This window comes from Venturia canescens, chromosome 10 (assembly GCF_019457755.1).
Source record: "Venturia canescens isolate UGA chromosome 10, ASM1945775v1, whole genome shotgun sequence".
In the NCBI taxonomy this organism is placed as follows: Eukaryota; Metazoa; Arthropoda; class Insecta; order Hymenoptera; family Ichneumonidae; genus Venturia; species Venturia canescens.
Window position 1 is genome coordinate 13,531,423 of NC_057430.1, and position 18,492 is coordinate 13,549,914.

The 18,492-nt window shown below is 42.1% G+C and overlaps 2 protein-coding genes across 7 annotated transcripts; one reads left to right on the forward strand and one right to left on the reverse strand.

Annotated features, from left to right (window-relative positions):
• The first annotated feature begins 54 nt into the window (after nt 1-54).
• On the forward strand, nt 55-2,319 carry LOC122417380 (tubulin alpha chain-like). Of its 2 annotated transcripts, XM_043430845.1 has the most exons (5): nt 55-273; nt 348-567; nt 670-971; nt 1,046-1,627; nt 1,799-2,319. In XM_043430845.1, exons 1-5 carry the CDS (start codon nt 271-273, stop codon nt 2,036-2,038), a joined length of 1,347 nt encoding a protein of 448 aa, XP_043286780.1. In that variant the 5' UTR covers nt 55-270; the 3' UTR covers nt 2,039-2,319. The 2 variants fall into 2 exon arrangements, with proteins under 2 accessions (XP_043286780.1, XP_043286781.1); XM_043430846.1 differs by having other exon boundaries at nt 55-567.
• A 125-nt stretch (nt 2,320-2,444) lies between these two features.
• LOC122417379 (proton-coupled amino acid transporter 1-like) lies at nt 2,445-17,448 on the reverse strand. 5 transcript variants are annotated; one of them, XM_043430843.1, is made up of 11 exons: nt 17,229-17,448; nt 9,410-9,501; nt 8,500-8,625; nt 8,229-8,379; nt 7,962-8,092; nt 6,946-7,030; nt 6,265-6,537; nt 5,473-5,663; nt 4,058-4,230; nt 3,466-3,711; nt 2,445-3,353 (listed from the first exon to the last, which is right to left on the reverse strand). In XM_043430843.1, the coding sequence occupies exons 1-10, from the start codon at nt 17,229-17,231 to the stop codon at nt 3,467-3,469; spliced, it is 1,470 nt and encodes a 489-aa protein (XP_043286778.1). In that variant the 5' UTR covers nt 17,232-17,448; the 3' UTR covers nt 2,445-3,353; nt 3,466. The 5 variants fall into 5 exon arrangements, with proteins under 5 accessions (XP_043286778.1, XP_043286776.1, XP_043286777.1 ...); XM_043430841.1 differs by lacking the exon at nt 17,229-17,448 and adding an exon at nt 11,610-12,329; XM_043430842.1 differs by lacking the exon at nt 17,229-17,448 and adding an exon at nt 10,067-10,546.
• Nucleotides 17,449-18,492: the final 1,044 nt, after the last annotated feature.

An 18,492-nucleotide genomic window follows, 5' to 3' on the forward strand; every position in this document is an offset into this window, starting at 1 on the left:
GAAAACTTCTAGTGAAAATTCGACAAATGCCTGGTCTCGAATGAAAAAAGAAAAAAAAAACAAAAAAATGTAACTTACAATAGCAGGACGTTGTTCCTGGCAACAGATTCAATAGTTCAGTTCGTTTTTGACAGTCTTCCGAACGATACATTCGTTCCCCAAAATTAACCGGTTTATTTCTATCAATATTTTTACATACTATTAGATCTCTGTTATTTGCAAAATTATTTTGACAGTTTTATATTGACAGCTTGGATAAACACGAAAAAAATGGTACGATTATTTGCGACTGGAGGACACAAGGACGAAGAGCGACCAATCAGAATAATATTTGAATAAATTTTCAGCGCGAATGTATATCAATGCACGTTGGTCAGGCAGGCGTTCAAATGGGCAATTCCTGTTGGGAATTGTACTGCTTGGAACATGGAATACAGCCCGACGGTACGATGCCGTCGGACAAGTCGTCCGGAACGAACGATTGTTTCAATACATTTTTCAACGAAACGAGATCCGGAAAAATGGTACCTCGAGCGGTGATGGTCGACCTCGAACCTACGGTGGTCGGTCAGTGGCAAATTCAACTAATTGAGCTCTTCGCCAGGAAATTCAAAAAATAGCATTTCTTGTATTAAAAAAATGAATTATTCTCGTTGGGTACGATTGCAGATGAAGTTCGAGTCGGTGCTTACAAATATCTCTACCATCCGGAACAATTGATAACGGGGAAGGAAGATGCGGCGAACAACTACGCGCGAGGTCATTATTCGATAGGCCGCGAGGTGATAGATTCGGTTATGGATCGAGTTCGACGTCTGACCGATCTGTGCACGGGTCTACAAGGCTTTTTCGTATTTCACTCTTTCGGTGGTGGCACCGGTTCCGGATTTACATCCCTTCTGATGCAAAAATTATCGGAGAATTATGGGAAAAAGAGTAAACTCGAGTTTGTCGTTTATCCTGCTCCGCAGGTGCGATCCCTCGTCATTGCTTTCCCTCAAAATAAATTATTGTCGTTTGCGTTATTGTCCTCGTCGTTGCGCAGGTATCCACAGCCGTGGTCGAGCCTTACAACGCAATATTGACGACCCACACAACGATAAGTCATTCGGACTGTGCGTTCATGGTCGATAACGAAGCCATTTACGATATTTGCCGACGTAAACTTGGAATCGAACGCCCCTCGTACGCGAACTTGAATCGATTGATAAGTCAGGTGGTTTCCTCGATAACCGCTTCACTGAGATTCGACGGTGCTCTCAACGTCGATCTTACGGAATTCCAAACGAATCTCGTACCGTATCCGAGGATACATTTCCCATTGGCAACTTACGCGCCCGTCGTTTCCGCCGACAAAGCTTTTCACGAGGGTATGTCAGTCGCTGAAATAACGTCCGAGTGCTTCGAAGCCTCGAACCAAATGGTCAAGTGCGATCCACGGGAGGGCAAATACATGGCCTGTTGTTTGTTGTATCGTGGGGACGTTGTCCCCAAAGACGTCAACGCTGCAATTGCTACTATGAAAGCCAAAAGTTCCATACGTTTCGTCGATTGGTGTCCGACCGGATTCAAAGTTGGCATTAACTATCAACCGCCGACGGTAGTGCCCGGTGGCGACTTGGCCAAAGTAAGAACCAACCAATTCTCCTCTCGTCCTTTCAACTCGACATTTGCATTTGACAGATGCGAAGTTTCGATTTGAAACGAAATTACATTTTCTTAAATTTCGATTACAAGATCGATTTCCAAATGATGATCGTCGATATAAGACAGGGATTAAAATAAAAATTCGTCAAAGGTACAACGAGCCGTGTCAATGCTCTCGAATACCACGGCGATCGAGGAAGCCTGGGCGAAGTTGAATCGCAAATTCGATCTCATGTACAACAAAAGGGCATTTGTCCATTGGTACGTCGGCGAGGGAATGGAAGAGGGTGAATTTTCCGAAGCCCGGGAGGACTTGGCGGCACTGGAACGTGATTACGAAGAGGTCTCCCTCGAATCTGCGTCTTCGACGGATACCCCATTAGAGTATTGACGGAAATTCATATTTCAAAGTATCTTTTCGCCACCTCCTTTTCTTGCGTCGCTTTTACACCAACATTTCTATCTCACTTTTCTTTAGTACATTTATATTATCTTTTTTTCGATTATATATTTTATGTGTACCGTTTTTTTTTTATCTATAAAAACTGACTTTCGACGTACAATTATTTCGGTGGAGCGGTTTTAGTTGGTCTGGGAAATATATAAAAAAACAATGTTAAATTTGTATTTTTTTTCAGTTAGAAGTTACAAACGGGATGAAATGAAAAGGGAATTAATATGGTCGAGGGGTAACGATTGGGAGTACACGAGCATTATTTTCATTCGATTGATTGTAGCATGCGAGGGATCCCTTAAAAAAAAATGAAAGCACGAACGATAGAGTCAAGTCTGCGAGCTACGATAGACAAACATTTATATTCTTTTTTTTTTTAATCTTTCTTTTTTCTTTCCTCTCGTACAAGCTTACATGTCTAAAATTATAATTTTATAGCAGGTTTATATCGCGAGACTTTATATCATTTTCATCTCCCGACAAATCCATTCGGCCAATTTCCAAAATCGGGATCAGGATTGGCTGGAAGACGACTTTGAGGTAGTTGGCACTAGCGGAGCTGAGCACTCGATCGAGAAAACCCCCTATTGGTCCACTGTCTTTTGCTGCTTTTTTTTTCGTTCATGATCAACTTTGCCAATTTTCTCGATACTCGTTGTGTTAGATACTTAACGTGTGCATTATTTTCTTTCTTGTCATCCGTTTTTTTCTTACAATAATGTACACGAAGCGTGGCAAAAATCTCTCCCGAGATTTTTTTCTCAACTGTTGGCGTACATGCAACTTTTAACGATCCTTCATACGCATATATTTATATCTTGCTACCATGTAATGAATTTCTTATTCTTTTTCTTTTTTCTTTACTTTTACACTTATTTACGATAATATCACGCCGCGATATTTGATTCATCACTCTATTTACAGTTATTTCGTCCAATCGTCTTTCTATAATTCTTTATGAGCAATAATTATAATACTAATCATAATAATTATCATAATATTAATATTAATAATAATAACAACAACAACAACTTGCCTGTTACATGAATGGCAAGCTATTCTAATTGCTCTAGTCGAAAGGAGAGCTCTTGGTTCGTCCGGTTGGTGGGGCTCGATCGTGATTGAAAGATCAGAACTGATATTTGATTGACATTTCTCAAGCCCTGTGGATAATTATTTTTCAAATTCCACACGTATACGAATCCTTCGTCTCTCTAAAGTCTACTGTCGCTATAGAGACGATCGGGGGGATCTGGGAACGAGAAAAATGCTCACGTCAGACGATTACGATTGTTTTCGATATTCGGAATAAATGGCATCCTTCCCGGCTACTATCTCATCCTCCCCATCTCATGAAAATGTACCTCATTGCACGCTGAACGCCTCGACGATCGATGCGACACTCTGATACGTTCCTGTGACACAACCCAGCACTCCGATCAAAAGTATACACAAATCTTTGATCATTGTGTTGAGGCTCATGGTGGACTGTTGCGAACAGATTACCATCTCCATTATCGGTGGAAAGATTAGTGCCAACGCTGTACTGCTTACGGCACCAACGAGCGATATGAACAAACCGAGTTGCGGTATTGCCTCAGCCAGGATAACTGTGGAAACGTGGTAACCAAAAATAACATTTAGGCATCACGCCGGATATCGAATTGAAAAAATCCATTTACTCGTTAATGTTTTTTTTTTTTAATTTTTTGCAAGCAACGAATTCTGGAATGTAACTGGAATTGAATTTTTTGAGGATTCCTTCAAAACCGTATTTCTTTCGTCAAGGGTTGCACGAGCAGAAAATTTCTGATGAAATTTCGGCTCGAACAAAGTTGGTATAGCATTATTTAAAAAAACTTTTCACCTTGGCCCTCAGGAAAAAGGGGATTAAAAATGTTTTCTGATTCGACGCTATTATAAATTTAAAAAATACAGAATGCAAGGGATACTCACAGGTGAGCAAGCATACGGCCGAACGGTAGCAAATCTCGGCAACGGCGGGCCAACGAAACGGTCCAAAAGTGTTGACCAACGACGGCCACGTGATCGCAATCGGCACGTAAAATTGTAACGCATAAGTCAACAATATGCTCAGAGAAATAGCAATTTGAATGCACTGGGGTAACCTGAAACACACACGTCGCGAAATCACGGAAACAATGATGCAGCGTAATTTCATACGATGCGGAAAAAAGAATGCTGTATCAACTAGACTATTGTTAGATGAGAGGAGATTTTGAGAATTAACTCGAATGCACAGGATTCGTAAAAGTTCGGATGATTTAACGCGCTTGAATGATTGGCAAACAACGATATTCCATTGAAAAATCCAATTTACGAAGCTTTGTCTTTCACCGTAAACATTAAAATCGTATAATCGAGCTAATTTTTACTTCAACTTCCAATATTTACATCCAAAGCATTTACCCGATTGACATTGGACTAACCGCCGACGAGAATTTCATATTTTCTCACATCGAACGAACGAATAAGCGGAATATTAAGTCAGCGATAATAAAACTTGGGCGCGTTGAGCATTCGAAATGATTAACGGTGCGAATGTTCTTTTTTTTCTCTTCACGACATCCAAAGTGCAAAATCCTTGGGCGTGCTTTTCCTTCTCCCCGTCGAAAATTTTTTCACACTTCAATCTAAGCCCCGTCATCGTCCTTGTCGTCTCGTTCCATCCCACGTCGTCTTACTTTTTCATTCTTTCATACTTCTTCGTACACACTTGGTGACTTGAAATTTAATCCCGAAGAGCGAAAACCCAGGAGAAAGAAGATCTTTCGTGATCTCCTTCGGAATCCGGTGTTTTTGGGGTCAAAGCTTCGTTCCGTCGATATCGAATGAAACAACCTAAGACGGTCAAAGATTCGCGGAGTCGTTGGTCGGATTGTATTACAACTGTAAGTCGAACGATGCGTCAAAGCTTCAGAGTTGACGAACAAAAAACAAACAGTTTCGTGATACTTTTGAACGGTTTAAAATTCCTGCAATTTTTATCGTCCCATCGTACTTTCGATCCAACTCGAACGATCGTGTCAAGAGTGACGAAAGAGCAAATATTCTGCATTCGGTGGAAGCAAACTTCAAGAGATCGTGTCGTGTGCCGCGGGGACGAAATCGCTTGAAAAAGGAACGAGGAACGTGGGGAGCCAGAAAGATGGTACGATGACGAGATTGGAAGAGGCGAAAATGCGTGAGGCAAATTAAGGAAAAATAACAAAAACGTATGGTCAAAAAAGAGTTAAATAAAAAACGAGAAAAAAATTGATGCAATTGAGATTTAAAAAAAAAAAAAAAAATAGAAGAGAAAGAAAAAACGAAAGAACTCAATGTGTTGTAATTCTGAAGGGACTACTTACCAGGACGGGACAACTGCCGAGGAGTCAAGGTTGAGTGTGACAGAACCCTCTACGCTATCACCGTATTTTAAGTATGATAGAAAGCCCATTAATACGAACATCGAGCCTACAATGACCATGCCAACATTAAGTACTCCCAGAGGTTTGCTGAATTTCTCCGGGGTTTTCATTTCATTTTTTAGTGGCAGCACCTATCACATTGTTTTTGTTTTCGTTGTTGTTTCTTGCTTATTAACCAATTTTATGTCTTTTATTTATGTAAATGATTTGCTAACTTACTTAAATCGAGAGTAAATAATATGAGAAATGAGATTAACGAACTTGCCTTAATCTCGAGTTATAAAATACTTTCCTCGCCTACTTAATAATTGGCTATTACAGCGTGGACGCTCGAAGCTCACACTCGACATTCAATCGAGGGCGCGATTCGGAGCCTCGCGTCGGTACAACAACGATCACAGCCCGTGACAAAAAGTCCGCTCCGACGTGAGAGAGTTTCGCACGAATTCCCGGTCGAATTTCATCGAATGTAACGTTGAAAGGGGGAAAAAAAAAAACAACAAAAAAGTTTGATTTGACTGCGAAAGCGATGCGCAAAAAGCAGCTCCGGATTTTCAAAGCTGCACGCGGCATTGTGAAATTCACAGAAAAAACGTCACTTTTGCCAGGCATCAAGTTGCACGGTATTGTACCAACGAAAAGCCGCGTTATGTCTCGATCGTTTGTCCGTTTACCAAACACGTATTGACTTAATGGTAAATGAATAAGATCGAGGCGGTTGGCGCTACTTACCAAAGTAATGCCCTCAAACGAATAGATAACCGTGCCAAAAAAAAGCGGTATGGCGCGCCAGTCCGCAACGTAGTTCCGCTCTTTGACAGATGGCAAATCTTGGCTCATCAAATATATCGATAATACGTAACCAGCGACCACGAGGAAATTCGCAATCGACGACACTGGCACGAGATATTTGAGGTTTCGTATCCACGTACTCAACAATATCGGGATCAGTACGACGATCATATGGAGATGGACGTTCATCTTGAAACCATAACCGTCGAGAACCTGTTGATCATAAAGAGTTGATGAGTTTCCTCGATTAGCCCTTTGACGCTGTTCCAGCGGTCTCGAGTCGGTAACTCGACTTTGCGATTCGTGACACGAGTAAAAAGAGTTTTCAGGCTATTCCGAGGCTGCTGTCGCGTTCTACCTTGACACAATCACGTTTATACTTTTACGTCGAAAACTAATGATAAATTGAACGTTTATAAAACTATCTTGGACGAAGAATCAACGCTCTCGAGCGTATCTGTGCCAATGAAAAATTCACTCGAATTTCAATAATTGTCTCCTCGTCTTGGAAAATAATTTTTATTGAGAAACTAACGATATTCACTTGGCAGATGTTTTTTCGAGGGTAAAAACAGTTTTTTTTGCATGAAAATAATAAATAATAAATAGTAAGATTCTCACCTGCTTCATATTGGTAGAAATAAAGACGAAATAGACGCAGCAAAATCCCAATTGTGTAGCACATAAAAATATGTTAACCAATTTTCTGAAATGCAAACGCTCTCGATAGTTGATTCGACATTTAACACCGAGTTAATCTCATCTTTCGTTGATAATTTACATTCGCCGCTTACAGTATGAACAATCATACGGGCCCGTCTCTTTGTTCGATTCTTTTGCGATTATCACGTTAAGAGTTTCAATAACAATGACTCGGATAATGCTGGTCTTGTTTGGAGTTTGCACAGTGTTTTGTTTTACATGTTTTTATAGTGAACGAGCCCGGTGCGATTTTTTTTTCACGTTCCGTGCTGCAATTGTATAGAAAGAAAAAATGGAAAAATGAAAGTGAATATAAAGAAACGCTCGGATCCCCGGAGTCGTGACGTTATACTTATTCGTACGGAATTCTGGAATTTTTTTTCACCCCGCCACAAGCTCTTCTACAAATGGAGAAAAAATTTCAAGATTTAACCAGATACAAAGTTTGCGTTTTAAATGATCTCCGGTTGTCGGCTCGAATTGCCATCACGGCCAATTCAGCCAATTGATCGAAGTTGCATCAAACGTTTTCATCTCGAACTTGAAGTTCAATGAGAATGCTCACGCGAGTCCGATGGAAATTCTCTTCGCTCGTGCGCAGCCTCCGACGAGTGTGCGAGGATGTTATTGGAAAAGCGACAGAAACTTGAAGCTCGCGCGCCCACCCTTCTCTTTGATCAACGCTCGCACTTGGAAGCCAACTATTTGTGTTTTCTTTCTTTTTTTTTTCTTTTTTTTTTTTTTCATATTTCGTTATTCGAGTCTTCGAGAAAATGCACTCGAGGCGAATCCACAACGCGTATAAACGCGGCGTACGAGTTGTCAGAGTCGGCCGATCGACGCTAATCTTTTCACCAGCATTTTTCTCTCGGTCGATGATGCGACATGTCCGAATGCTCGATTGAAATAATGAGAGAACTCGAGCACTTAATTACCTCATCATAACCGAATATTTACGAAGCGAAAGTGGCCCCGTCTCGAAGCACATTTCAACCGTTCCTGCGAATCCTGGCCGTGCGTCTTTCGTCGTTCCCAATCGTCGACAAATTTCCTCGTTACAGTTTATCTGTGAATCAATAACGGCCCATCAAAATTTACTCTTCACCACTCGTATTTATCAGCATTTTACGAATCATTCGTTATTTCATCGTTATTTGTTCAATGAAATACGAGAGCGAAAGCGAAGGATAATAAATACGTACGAGAATGTGCTGCGCGTGAACGCAAATAACGCCGAGTATGACAGTCAGCGGTGGGGCAAGCAATAAACCAGCATTTTTGAAGGCATCACCCAGAGCAAAGATGCCCGAGCCAACGTTGCCCTTGAACAAGTGCATCATAGTTTCCAAATACCTTAAAAATCATCCGGAATTAAAATAGTCACGATCATCTTTCAGTGGAATTATTCGTCGACGAAACGCCCGACTCCGTCGTCGTTTCCCGATTTAATTTCGCGGCGCGGTATATACTAACGATGTGGGATGATGAACGTTCGAGCCATGACCCGGATCGCCATGAGATTTGTTGTTGCGATTGTCCTTGCTGATGGACAAAATCGGGTCTTTCGATTGAAACGCCCCATAATTGTCGACGGTGCTCCTGAAACAATAAATCAATCGCATTTTCGAGTTTCTCGAGTGACGTTCAACCGACGGAGAATATTTTTCAAAAGCTTATTCGCACGCAGCTCGCTCTCGCGGGAGTTGCTCGAATTTCACTATTTCACAGATTTTCTCGCGGACGCGGCGAGAGCTCAATTTACTCGCATACAACGAAACTATTCGATCCAATGAAATAACGCGAGCCATGCGTGTCTTTCTATCTGTTTTTTCTTTTCTATTTTTTTTTTCTTTATTTTTTCAACAATCCACCGTGAACGTGTGTGTACGACAGTGTTAGGTCTAAGAAGTAGGTCGAATGGGCTGAAAATAACCAAGTTGCGAGTAAATGATGCGCCGCCCGTAGCGCACGAGCGCCTGGCACTCAGCCTGGAAGTTTCAAATTTTAACAGACATTTGCTCACCCGTTCCATTGTAGCGAGCGAGCGAGCGAGCGCAGACACGCGACAGCCTCGAAGGGAGAAGAATTGTCGCAATGGCGAAAGAGCGGCGGATTAATCGTTGAGATTAAAAACAAAGGGAAACATCGCGGCGAAAAATGGGTGAGAAAATGCGAGAAGCGGGCATCGCGTTTTCGAAAATAAATAACAAAGGCTCTTGGACTCGATAAACTTGTACGCAATCGCAATAGAAACTTAGCTATTTTTCGTTATTTGGGAAAAATACACGCATTTCTACGGCCGAATCCACATTTTCTTCGAGCTCGTTAAATCTTCACTGATATAAATAACGACAAATATGTCAGATATTAGAAAAATAATTACCCGAGTGGCGTTGTCGTCTCGAAGATCGTTTCAGCGCCAATTCTCGAGTCAGCCTTCCGCGAAGGTCCCGAAGATTTCATGTGAAATTCCATCTACGAACAGAAACACGTAAACTTTTTAGCTTACGATTATTCATCACTGCGAATAAGACTTGTGTGTACCGCTCTGCGAGCCGGCGTTCACACTTTCGTCGTTCGACAGAATAGTCGACAAAGAGAAATTGATAAATTCAGTATTCTTCGCGGCTAGAAAAAACACTCGAATCGCGATGCACATTTATTTCAGCGAATTCACGTGATTTCGTGGTTAATATTTTAACGAGCGGAGCTAATCACAGATACGCGGAGACACATTTATTTTGGACCGATCGAAACAAGTCGAAACACCCACGTTCGAAACATCAAAAAAAGCCAAGAGCGGTTGTAGCTGCGTTTTTTGTTGGTTTGACGTCATCTTCTCCAACTTCCTCGAGTCGGCATTACTCGGCTAACAGCACGCAACGAATTTAATCGAATTTCGTCTCTCGAAAAACGGTGACGACGCGACCGGCGCTTACCGGCGATTCACTTTGCTCATTTCTCAGACTTTCTTATACAAGGAATATGACAATAGAAACGTTTTACTTGGAACAGTATTTGAAAAGCTAATCGCGTATACCTGCCTTATCATCTCCCCGCAAAAACGTGCCATTACGCGCTTTAAACGGTTGTCCTTGCGAAACGCGCTGCGCCACCGCGGTGAGTGTCACGCCGAAGCGAGCGGTGTGTCAACTAATCGATCGTGTCAACGAAAATTCACGACTCTTCCGAAAACGAAGTTGACGAAGGGATTATTAAATTCAATGATACGCGCGAGGTTTCTTTCTCAGACATTTGCAATTCGAGTTTCTCGCCCGTTTCCCAGTGCGACTGTAACTGAAAGTGAATGGCAATCAACATTCCGCGACCCGAATCAATCTTCGCTTGCACGCAGATCGAATACGCTCGAACGTCTCACGTGTGTTATGTCAATCGCTAATTAATAATTCGAGCGATTGCGTTTCATATTTTGCCGCAGGATCGCCGACCTCGTCTCTCAACAAAATGTCTCCTGCGTTGCGGCGAATCAGCCCGAATATCCTGTGTTTTCGTTCAACTCGCACATTATCGCACTCGATCTCACATCTTATAATTATACACGTCCGAGATCGCCCTGCACGGATACCCACGAGGCTCGTTCGATTGCCAACAACCTCATGATTGGCACGAACATCGAACAAAACAAAATGTATGTTTTCATTCCCAAACATATATTTGACCTTGCACGCTAAAGTCATCTTCGAACGTGTTTAACCTCTACATATGCTGTACGTAACCGCGTCCAGCGAGCGAACAGTAGTAACGTATTTCTATTCAATACGATTCGAGTTCTTTCCCAATCTTTCGTGCGTGTTTTTTTTCGCTTACCGATTCGGAAATTCGACCTTCAACCGATATTTCGGATCTCCGATGGATTCGATTTGGTCGTTTGAACTTCGCCAATGTTGTTGACTCTCAACTATTATTTTCAACGTAATTATATTTGAGTGGTGTAGAAACGGACAATAGAATAATGGACGAGAAAGTTTCGGACAGAGACGAAAAAACGGGCCTTTTGTGTTGGGGAGGAGGGGAAGCTCGTTGTGTAAATTCGAACGGATGAGAGACAAAGAAAAAAAAAAAAGTGAAGCTGATTGACCGTATTCATTCCGAGCGAGAATGCACTTAGGATCCAAAGAAATAATTTCTCGACATGAATGAACATGTGATGATAATTGTATACAATTCGCTCGTCTTGTAATTCGTTTTAGTCTGTTTGCGCGCACATCGGCGATATTAGCGCGATAGCGCGCCACACAGCCGTGAAACGAGATTGTCAATGCACGCGAGAACACAATGAAATCAACGTACCGGGTGCTCGACGAAAAATCGTCGAGCCTAAATGGTTCATCCTCAAATTTTTAATTCACTATTTTTTCGTTCAAACGCGTTATTACAAGTGATGAAATTTCAATCGATCGATACGTGAGCGGGGGTAACGGAGATTACCCGAACTCGTGGATTTTTGTTCACTACTTCGAGCGATCTTAACCTCCATGGTGTTAAAAATTGATTGAACAAAATAATTTCGTTTGATATGAAAAGCTTGATTGTCAGGAACAAAATGAAATTCGTGAACTCACCTTCGTTGTGATGGAATGAAAACTGAAAGTGTGTTGAGACACCCTGTACATAGTATTGATATAGAAATATACATTCGCGAGGTTGTGATAGTGTGTATCTATGCGAACAGGCAACTACGGCTCCTTTCGAATGGCAGTTTAATATATACGGTAATTGAAATACATGAGTCAACCGCTTTCGCCGGGTCTCAAGGTTTAAACTGCATTAAGTAACGTTTGTCGCCCGCGACCTCCTTGAGGAAGGTAAATGTGATTTTGGTATACGAGCACGATAAATATCGACTTCCCTTCATTACACCGTTAACAGCATAACGAGCGTATGTATTATGATAATTATTTTATGAGGATTATTTGAATACGAGCGAAATACGATCCCTCGTGTGGGTCGAATAGAGGAGATGGAAGCACCGTACAAAAGTCGAGTCGCATAGAAAGGTCACGAGCTGAGGATTCGTCGGTCGCAGTCTGCTTCGAGAGACTCGTCATGTTTTTCGCGTGGCGCGCTCTGTTTTCATCCCAAAACTACATTCCCAGCGCGTCACTTGGAGGGTGGTCAATCGGTGAGGCTCGACTTTCAAAATGGCGACGAAAAACGAAAGTTCGCGAGGGAAAACCGACGCATCGCGATACACCGAGTAAAAGTTCACACGAATTATGTGATCGTGGTCGTGGGGAGGATTCGGCTGCGCGAAAAACTTGTCAGAGCGTTGCTTCTCTCCCTGTCGGATGATCCGTTCTCAGCCGATAAGCAACAACTATTTGGCACTTTTCCAAAGCGCCAAGAGCAACGCGACGATTCGAGTAGCTATACGGCCGAAATGACCAGCGGAACCCACCCGCCGAGCCACCGGCCCGCTCATTCCTATATGCCCGGTGCACAAAATCCTATTTTTCGTTATAAAAAGCATCCGTGGTGTACTTTCGTGAGGCACACCATGATTTTTACGACAAAGTTCGTCGTGTCGAATGGGCATCGTACGCGAGCAGCTTATTCAAATAAAGTCGTTTATTTTTGATTCTCAGTCGTCATAAGTACCGATACCGCTAACCTGTCATCGTGGGGGCCGCGCACATCGGTGAATATTCATCTTCGTTCTTACCTGTCGATGCAAAATTCATCGAAGTCGAAAAATTCCGAGGTTACACGAACAATTCCGAGGTTACAATAATAACTGCATTTGTTACACGGAGCGTACTTTAGATTTATCGAATGATTTACGACCCTCCATTGAAGAACGTTAGAGCATCTCTAATTCTGGCGTAGCCACAGGATACTCATATTTTATTGCATTTTATTTTTTTTTTTTTTTAGATTTTTTTATGGCAAAGACAAATTGCGAGTCCCGAGTGATGAGTGACGTTTCAGCTTATATAGGTCGCAAATATACATAGCGCAACGAGCGTCATTCTCACGTGCCCCCGAGGATGTGAGAGAGAGAGAGAGAGAGAGAGGGAATTTGCTTTAAAGACACGCATCGGGAAAAAGGGAGAGACAGATTGAACTGATGACCGCCGAATCGGTTTGGCAATGCATTCGCTCTCGCTGAGGGCACTAAAATAGTACCCCGCACTCTACCCGCTACCGCTGCTGCCGCCACGCACGCTCCGACCCCCCCCCGCTCTTTTCTCTCTTCCGCTTCTCCCTATTGTATGTGGTACACATCGGAGGTACGTAGCAGCTCGCATAGATCAGACATCATCGATAAACCTACTACTCTCATAGGGAGCCAGTAAAAATAAACAAATAAAACGACGCATCGTCGCACAGCACGAAACAATCTCGTGCTCATAATTGTCTTTCTTCTATGTTTTTTGGTGTTGCGACTTTATTTCGTTGTTGTTCGTGTTATTAATGCTGATTTGGAGGTTAACTTTCGGGAAAATAATTCGAACGATATATTCGTTTGATGAAAAATGTTTGAGTGCGGTCGAAAAAATCGAACGGATATCGATGGCTCAGCGGAAAAATGGCTGTCAAAATAGCTTTTCGCGTTCAGAATTCAAGATTCACCGCGGTCACGCAAACTTTGAAATAATTTTCATTATTTCACGTATAATCTCCGGCGAATAGAGAATCGGGAAGGAACTTTTGATCTCACGATTACATGTGTGAAGAGATAAATTTGAAAGAGACATTCGGAGAGAACGTGCACAATGATTAGATCTTGTAATTGTCTCGCTCGTTGTCTCGAAATTGAGTTACCGTAAATGGACTTAACAGGCATCAGACCCCGCGGCTCATTTGTTACATTCGACACTGCGGCGCACGTTCCAGATTTCGAGGACGGTTTGCTCTCGTGATTCGCGAAACAACGACGGATCTTTTTATCATTATTTCGGAGAAACTGCACTAGGGGAAACTAGGGTAATTCCGATCGCCTAGGGCAAATTTATTAATAATCGACTACATGATGAAATTTAAAGTAAATTTTCGATCTATTTTACTCTTTGATATTTTATTTACGATTTCCGATGTAAATTTCAACAGATGGAAAAAAAATTCTAAATATTTAGCAAAAAACAAGACTCCGCTGGTGTAACTTTGCGAGCCCACATTTAACACTCGATTCACATAATCCAGTCTTCGGATGGTGAACTTTCATATTTTTCAAAAAAAAATAACTTTTTTTTCACATCGTTCACCGCTACATTTGTCAACTCAATATCATACGTTGGTGTTTTCTTTCATGTTTTTACGTAACTGAAATTTGAAAAAATCAGCAGCACGTCGGGAATTTTCCCAAACGAGCCGTTTCGGGTTACCCCAAACTGCGAAATTTCACAAATTAATTAATCATTAAAAAACAGTCGGGTAAGCTCAAGTTTGAACTTGAATTCATGATTATCATATGGAACGAGGATATTAAATTATGTTTTCAGTAACATTGAAACCGTTTGTCTCGTAGTATCATCAATTTAATGTAACGGTGAAAATCGGATCAAAATTTACGAAATTTTATGATCGGCCTTGCCTCGAAGAAAATCAATCGATAGGATTTTCGAAATATGAATAAGATATTGCGGTGTCCGTATTTCCTTAATTCGCTGTCAAATACGACTTTCAACTTCGATCTAATTTCGCAAGATTTCCGCCCATTTTTTTCTAGAATTCTAACCTCCGCGCTCATTTCTATAAATATATGAACAGGCCGACGAAAAAAGTCGACTTTTTTCCTCAAGATCTTTGTGCAAATTTTTTTCTACTCTTTTGCAACGACAATTGACGAGCGTCGCGAAGTGAGAAAAAGGAAACTTTGAAGGACGTATCGGCCTGTGACTGACGCATTTTTCTCGCACAATTATCTCCTCAACGGTATCTTTTTTCTCATTATTATATTTCTTCTTTATTACAAAAAAAGAGAAAAAAAAAATTGCAGCCTGGATGATCGCAAAAAGAAACAACGACCGTGTTCAAGTCGACGAGTTTCGATCACGAGAAATCTTGCCACGTTTCATTTTTTTATCCTTCTTCTCAATTCCGATAACGTTTCTTTCCCGCGCGTCAAGCACAGAGGTGACATGGAAGGGGGGGGGGGAGAGGCTGGGAACACTGTTAAAGGATCGAGGTTCGAAGAAAAATGGTTCGTTGAATAAAAGCAACAATACGAATGTCAACGTAGTCAAAATATCAATAGAGCTTGTTCCGACGTACGATAGCAGTGAAACGGTCACAGAATAATGATTTATGCATACTTTTCACAAATTTAAACCGGCGACGAATCCACCGCGATGGGCGAACGCGCGGCGAGCGGGTTGAACGAACGAGCTTGAGAATAGTCGTACGAGTCAATTGTCAAGTTGCTCTCCGAAATAATTGTTTATAACGCAGGATGTGTATGGGCGGATCAGTCTCGCTTGTACCGGAGGCCCGTCGTTGATTCAATCACGAGAAAGCTTTGAACGCTCGAGGTGTGAGCCGCGCGCCATTTGTCCCAACTCAAATCAATTCAGCGACAGAAACGAGCATAAATAGTCGTACATAAAAGTCGAGTGTCGGCTCGGATTGATAAAACTTATTTATTCATTATTTTTCACTGTATTGCACGTGAACTGACTAAGAGCCGAGTGGCTTTTTTGAACGCGAATTAACAACGGTCACTGCACGCTCGGTGCTGTCATTTGAGCAAAGATGGCGCTCGTCGCCGAACCCAATTGGAGAGGGCGCCCGTAAAAAGACGTTGACAATATCGAAAATTCTAACGTCTTCAACAATATTTATTCCACTTTAATTTAAAAAAGGGAGACAAATTAGTTGTAATCTTATATTTGAATCAGCAAGATTGTGCGCATTCGTGATTAGGCGCGAGAGTGTCACGCGTGGATGAGAAAGCGAGCATTGGGATTACGCATAATCGGTGAGCAAAGTAATTTGTAATGAGAGCTCTTAGTTTTCACCCCCCTCCCTCATTCTCCGCGTGTATACATCACGATCGCGATATACGTGCACGTATATACGCGCCGGGATGAGAAACGTGGCCGATAACAGTCGCGAGACGACTTTCGCCTTATCTCATTTCCAAATGATTCACGTACACGAGTGTGTAACAAAGAAACACATACGCAGCAGAGTGATGAGGATTTGTGTGTTTATTTATTAGATGGAGTGTCTGTCGATAAGAGAAATAAACGCGGTAAATATTCAAACCGAGGTACGCACGTGTCCTTCGAGGGGGCGCATGCACTTTGATTTTTCACCGAAAAGATATTTCTCATATTTATACTAGCGAAGCAATATTTTGTTATCTGTGTCGAGAGCAGGGCAAGCAAATTCTTGTGCTCGAGTCTCGTCTACGCGTCGATCATTTCTTTTGTATCTGCTATTTGCACCTTGATAAGTGCGAGACTGTCCTTTCCCCCGCGGCTCCGCTGGCCTGGACGCGCGCGATCGTAGTATTTTTTTTCTTTCCTTTTTATTATTCCTTCGTTACTTACCCTACGATCCTGCTATTGCCTGCTCGTTAACGTGCCTACGTTTCGCAATTTCAAATGTCCTTGCTTTTATTACTGTCGTCTTATTTCATACGTATTACGCTCACCGTGCAACGATATTCGCTCTTCACTCCTATATCGACGACGACGCGATTGGGCGCTCAAAAATCACTGTTTCTCTACAATTCTCACGACTATCATTTTTTTTTCTGCAACTATCGCGCCCATCAAGGATGTCGCTCGGATTATGGAACGTTAATCGCGCTCGCTGACGCTCGATCGCCGTTGACGCATCTGTCAATAAATTAGAGCCACTAGACCCTATTATTTCAGGAGGAATGCCACTCGTCGAATCTCATTATGGAACTTAAATTAACACTGTTTAGGAACACCTGTAAAGGAACACTGCATGGTTTTATGGAAAGGGATGTCAAAATGACGGTTTTTTATTTATTCATACAAAAATTTAGATGCGAGCCCAGTTAATAGAACATTTGGCGATGGTGAGAATGACGGTTGGACACGCGGACGAGGATCGAAGAAATGTGTCTACTTTCGGCGAGTGACAGGTTATTACAGAAACAATGGGATTACGACAATAAATAAATCGGATATAGACGACGCTTCATAGAGGATAATGAAAAAGTGATAATTGAAAAATAGAGAATGCGATGAAATTGTGTTACGTACCATAATTCCGGTGTATTATTTACCGTCGTTAAATCGTTAATAGTATATCCAGACACGATGATCGAGTTATATCACTTATCCATTAGCGGTCTTTTATGACGGAGTGACGAGAGAGACACGACCGGTTGTCCGCGCACGACTGATGAGATCTCGCGTCGCGTGTACTCGAAGATATCGGTCTTTTGCTGCTACGGGAGCAGAGAGCGAGAGAGGAAAAACACACACGAGCAACGCGTACGCGTCTTTACAAGTCTCTCCTCTTGGCACTTACCAATAAGAAGACACAATCAACAGAGGCAAGTGGGCAAGTGGAAGTGAGCGACGGGAGAAGGGCGGGAGGGAGGCGGGCAGGGTTGCCCGAGAGAGAACGAAGAAGGGTTATTTCCCCCACCCCTTGGACCAATGCAAAATTTCCAACTATCTCACGCTCCTCGTCGTCGTCGTCGTCGTCGTCGTCGGTACTCCTCGCAGAGGCCGCTCTCTATAGAGCGCACAAGACTTTTACAATGAAATTCGCAACAGTGCAATACATACACCGATATGATTTTTTTCGGTGGGGCGGCGAAAAATCTTTCTCCGTCGTTCGAACACATGGGCATAACGATGCATGGCGAACCACGCCGCGGAACCAGCCTCGAACGCATTCATTTTCTTCATTTTTTTGAACCCTTACTTCGGGCTTCGTATTTTTTTTGTTTCTTGCAAAAAATCCCCGTCTCCCGCCCGCCCTCGTGCGGCGGTCTGACGGCAACAGGACGGGTGTATGAGAAATTCTGTTGATTATTTCCCGCGAGCAGTAAAAGTAAGGGAGAAATATAACGAGGGCAACTTTCGGTTAAAATAATCCGTTATCAAGCAACAATCATAAACATTTTTGCGTCGATTCACGCACGAAAATATTCGATTATAGCGTGCACTGAAATACTTGGGAACGGGACGTTCGATGACTTATCCGAGAATGAAAATCTTTTCCCCAATTTAGACACTCGACAATAAAAATGACTCGCCTCGTTTTCAGCTTGCTTTTTTAACTCTATCGAGAGCATTTCAGATTCGTATTCGATTCACTTTTGAGAACGATATCCTCGGGCATCTGAACTTCCCATTTTTCATGATTTTATTTTTTCAATAATGACATTTCAATGGAGGATCGTTCAAATTTCAGTATAAATACAGAAAATATTTGAAGCTTTTGGTCGTGAATGCTTCGTCCTTTATTTATTCTCTCAGTTCGTCATATTTTCTTCATCGCAGCACGATATGC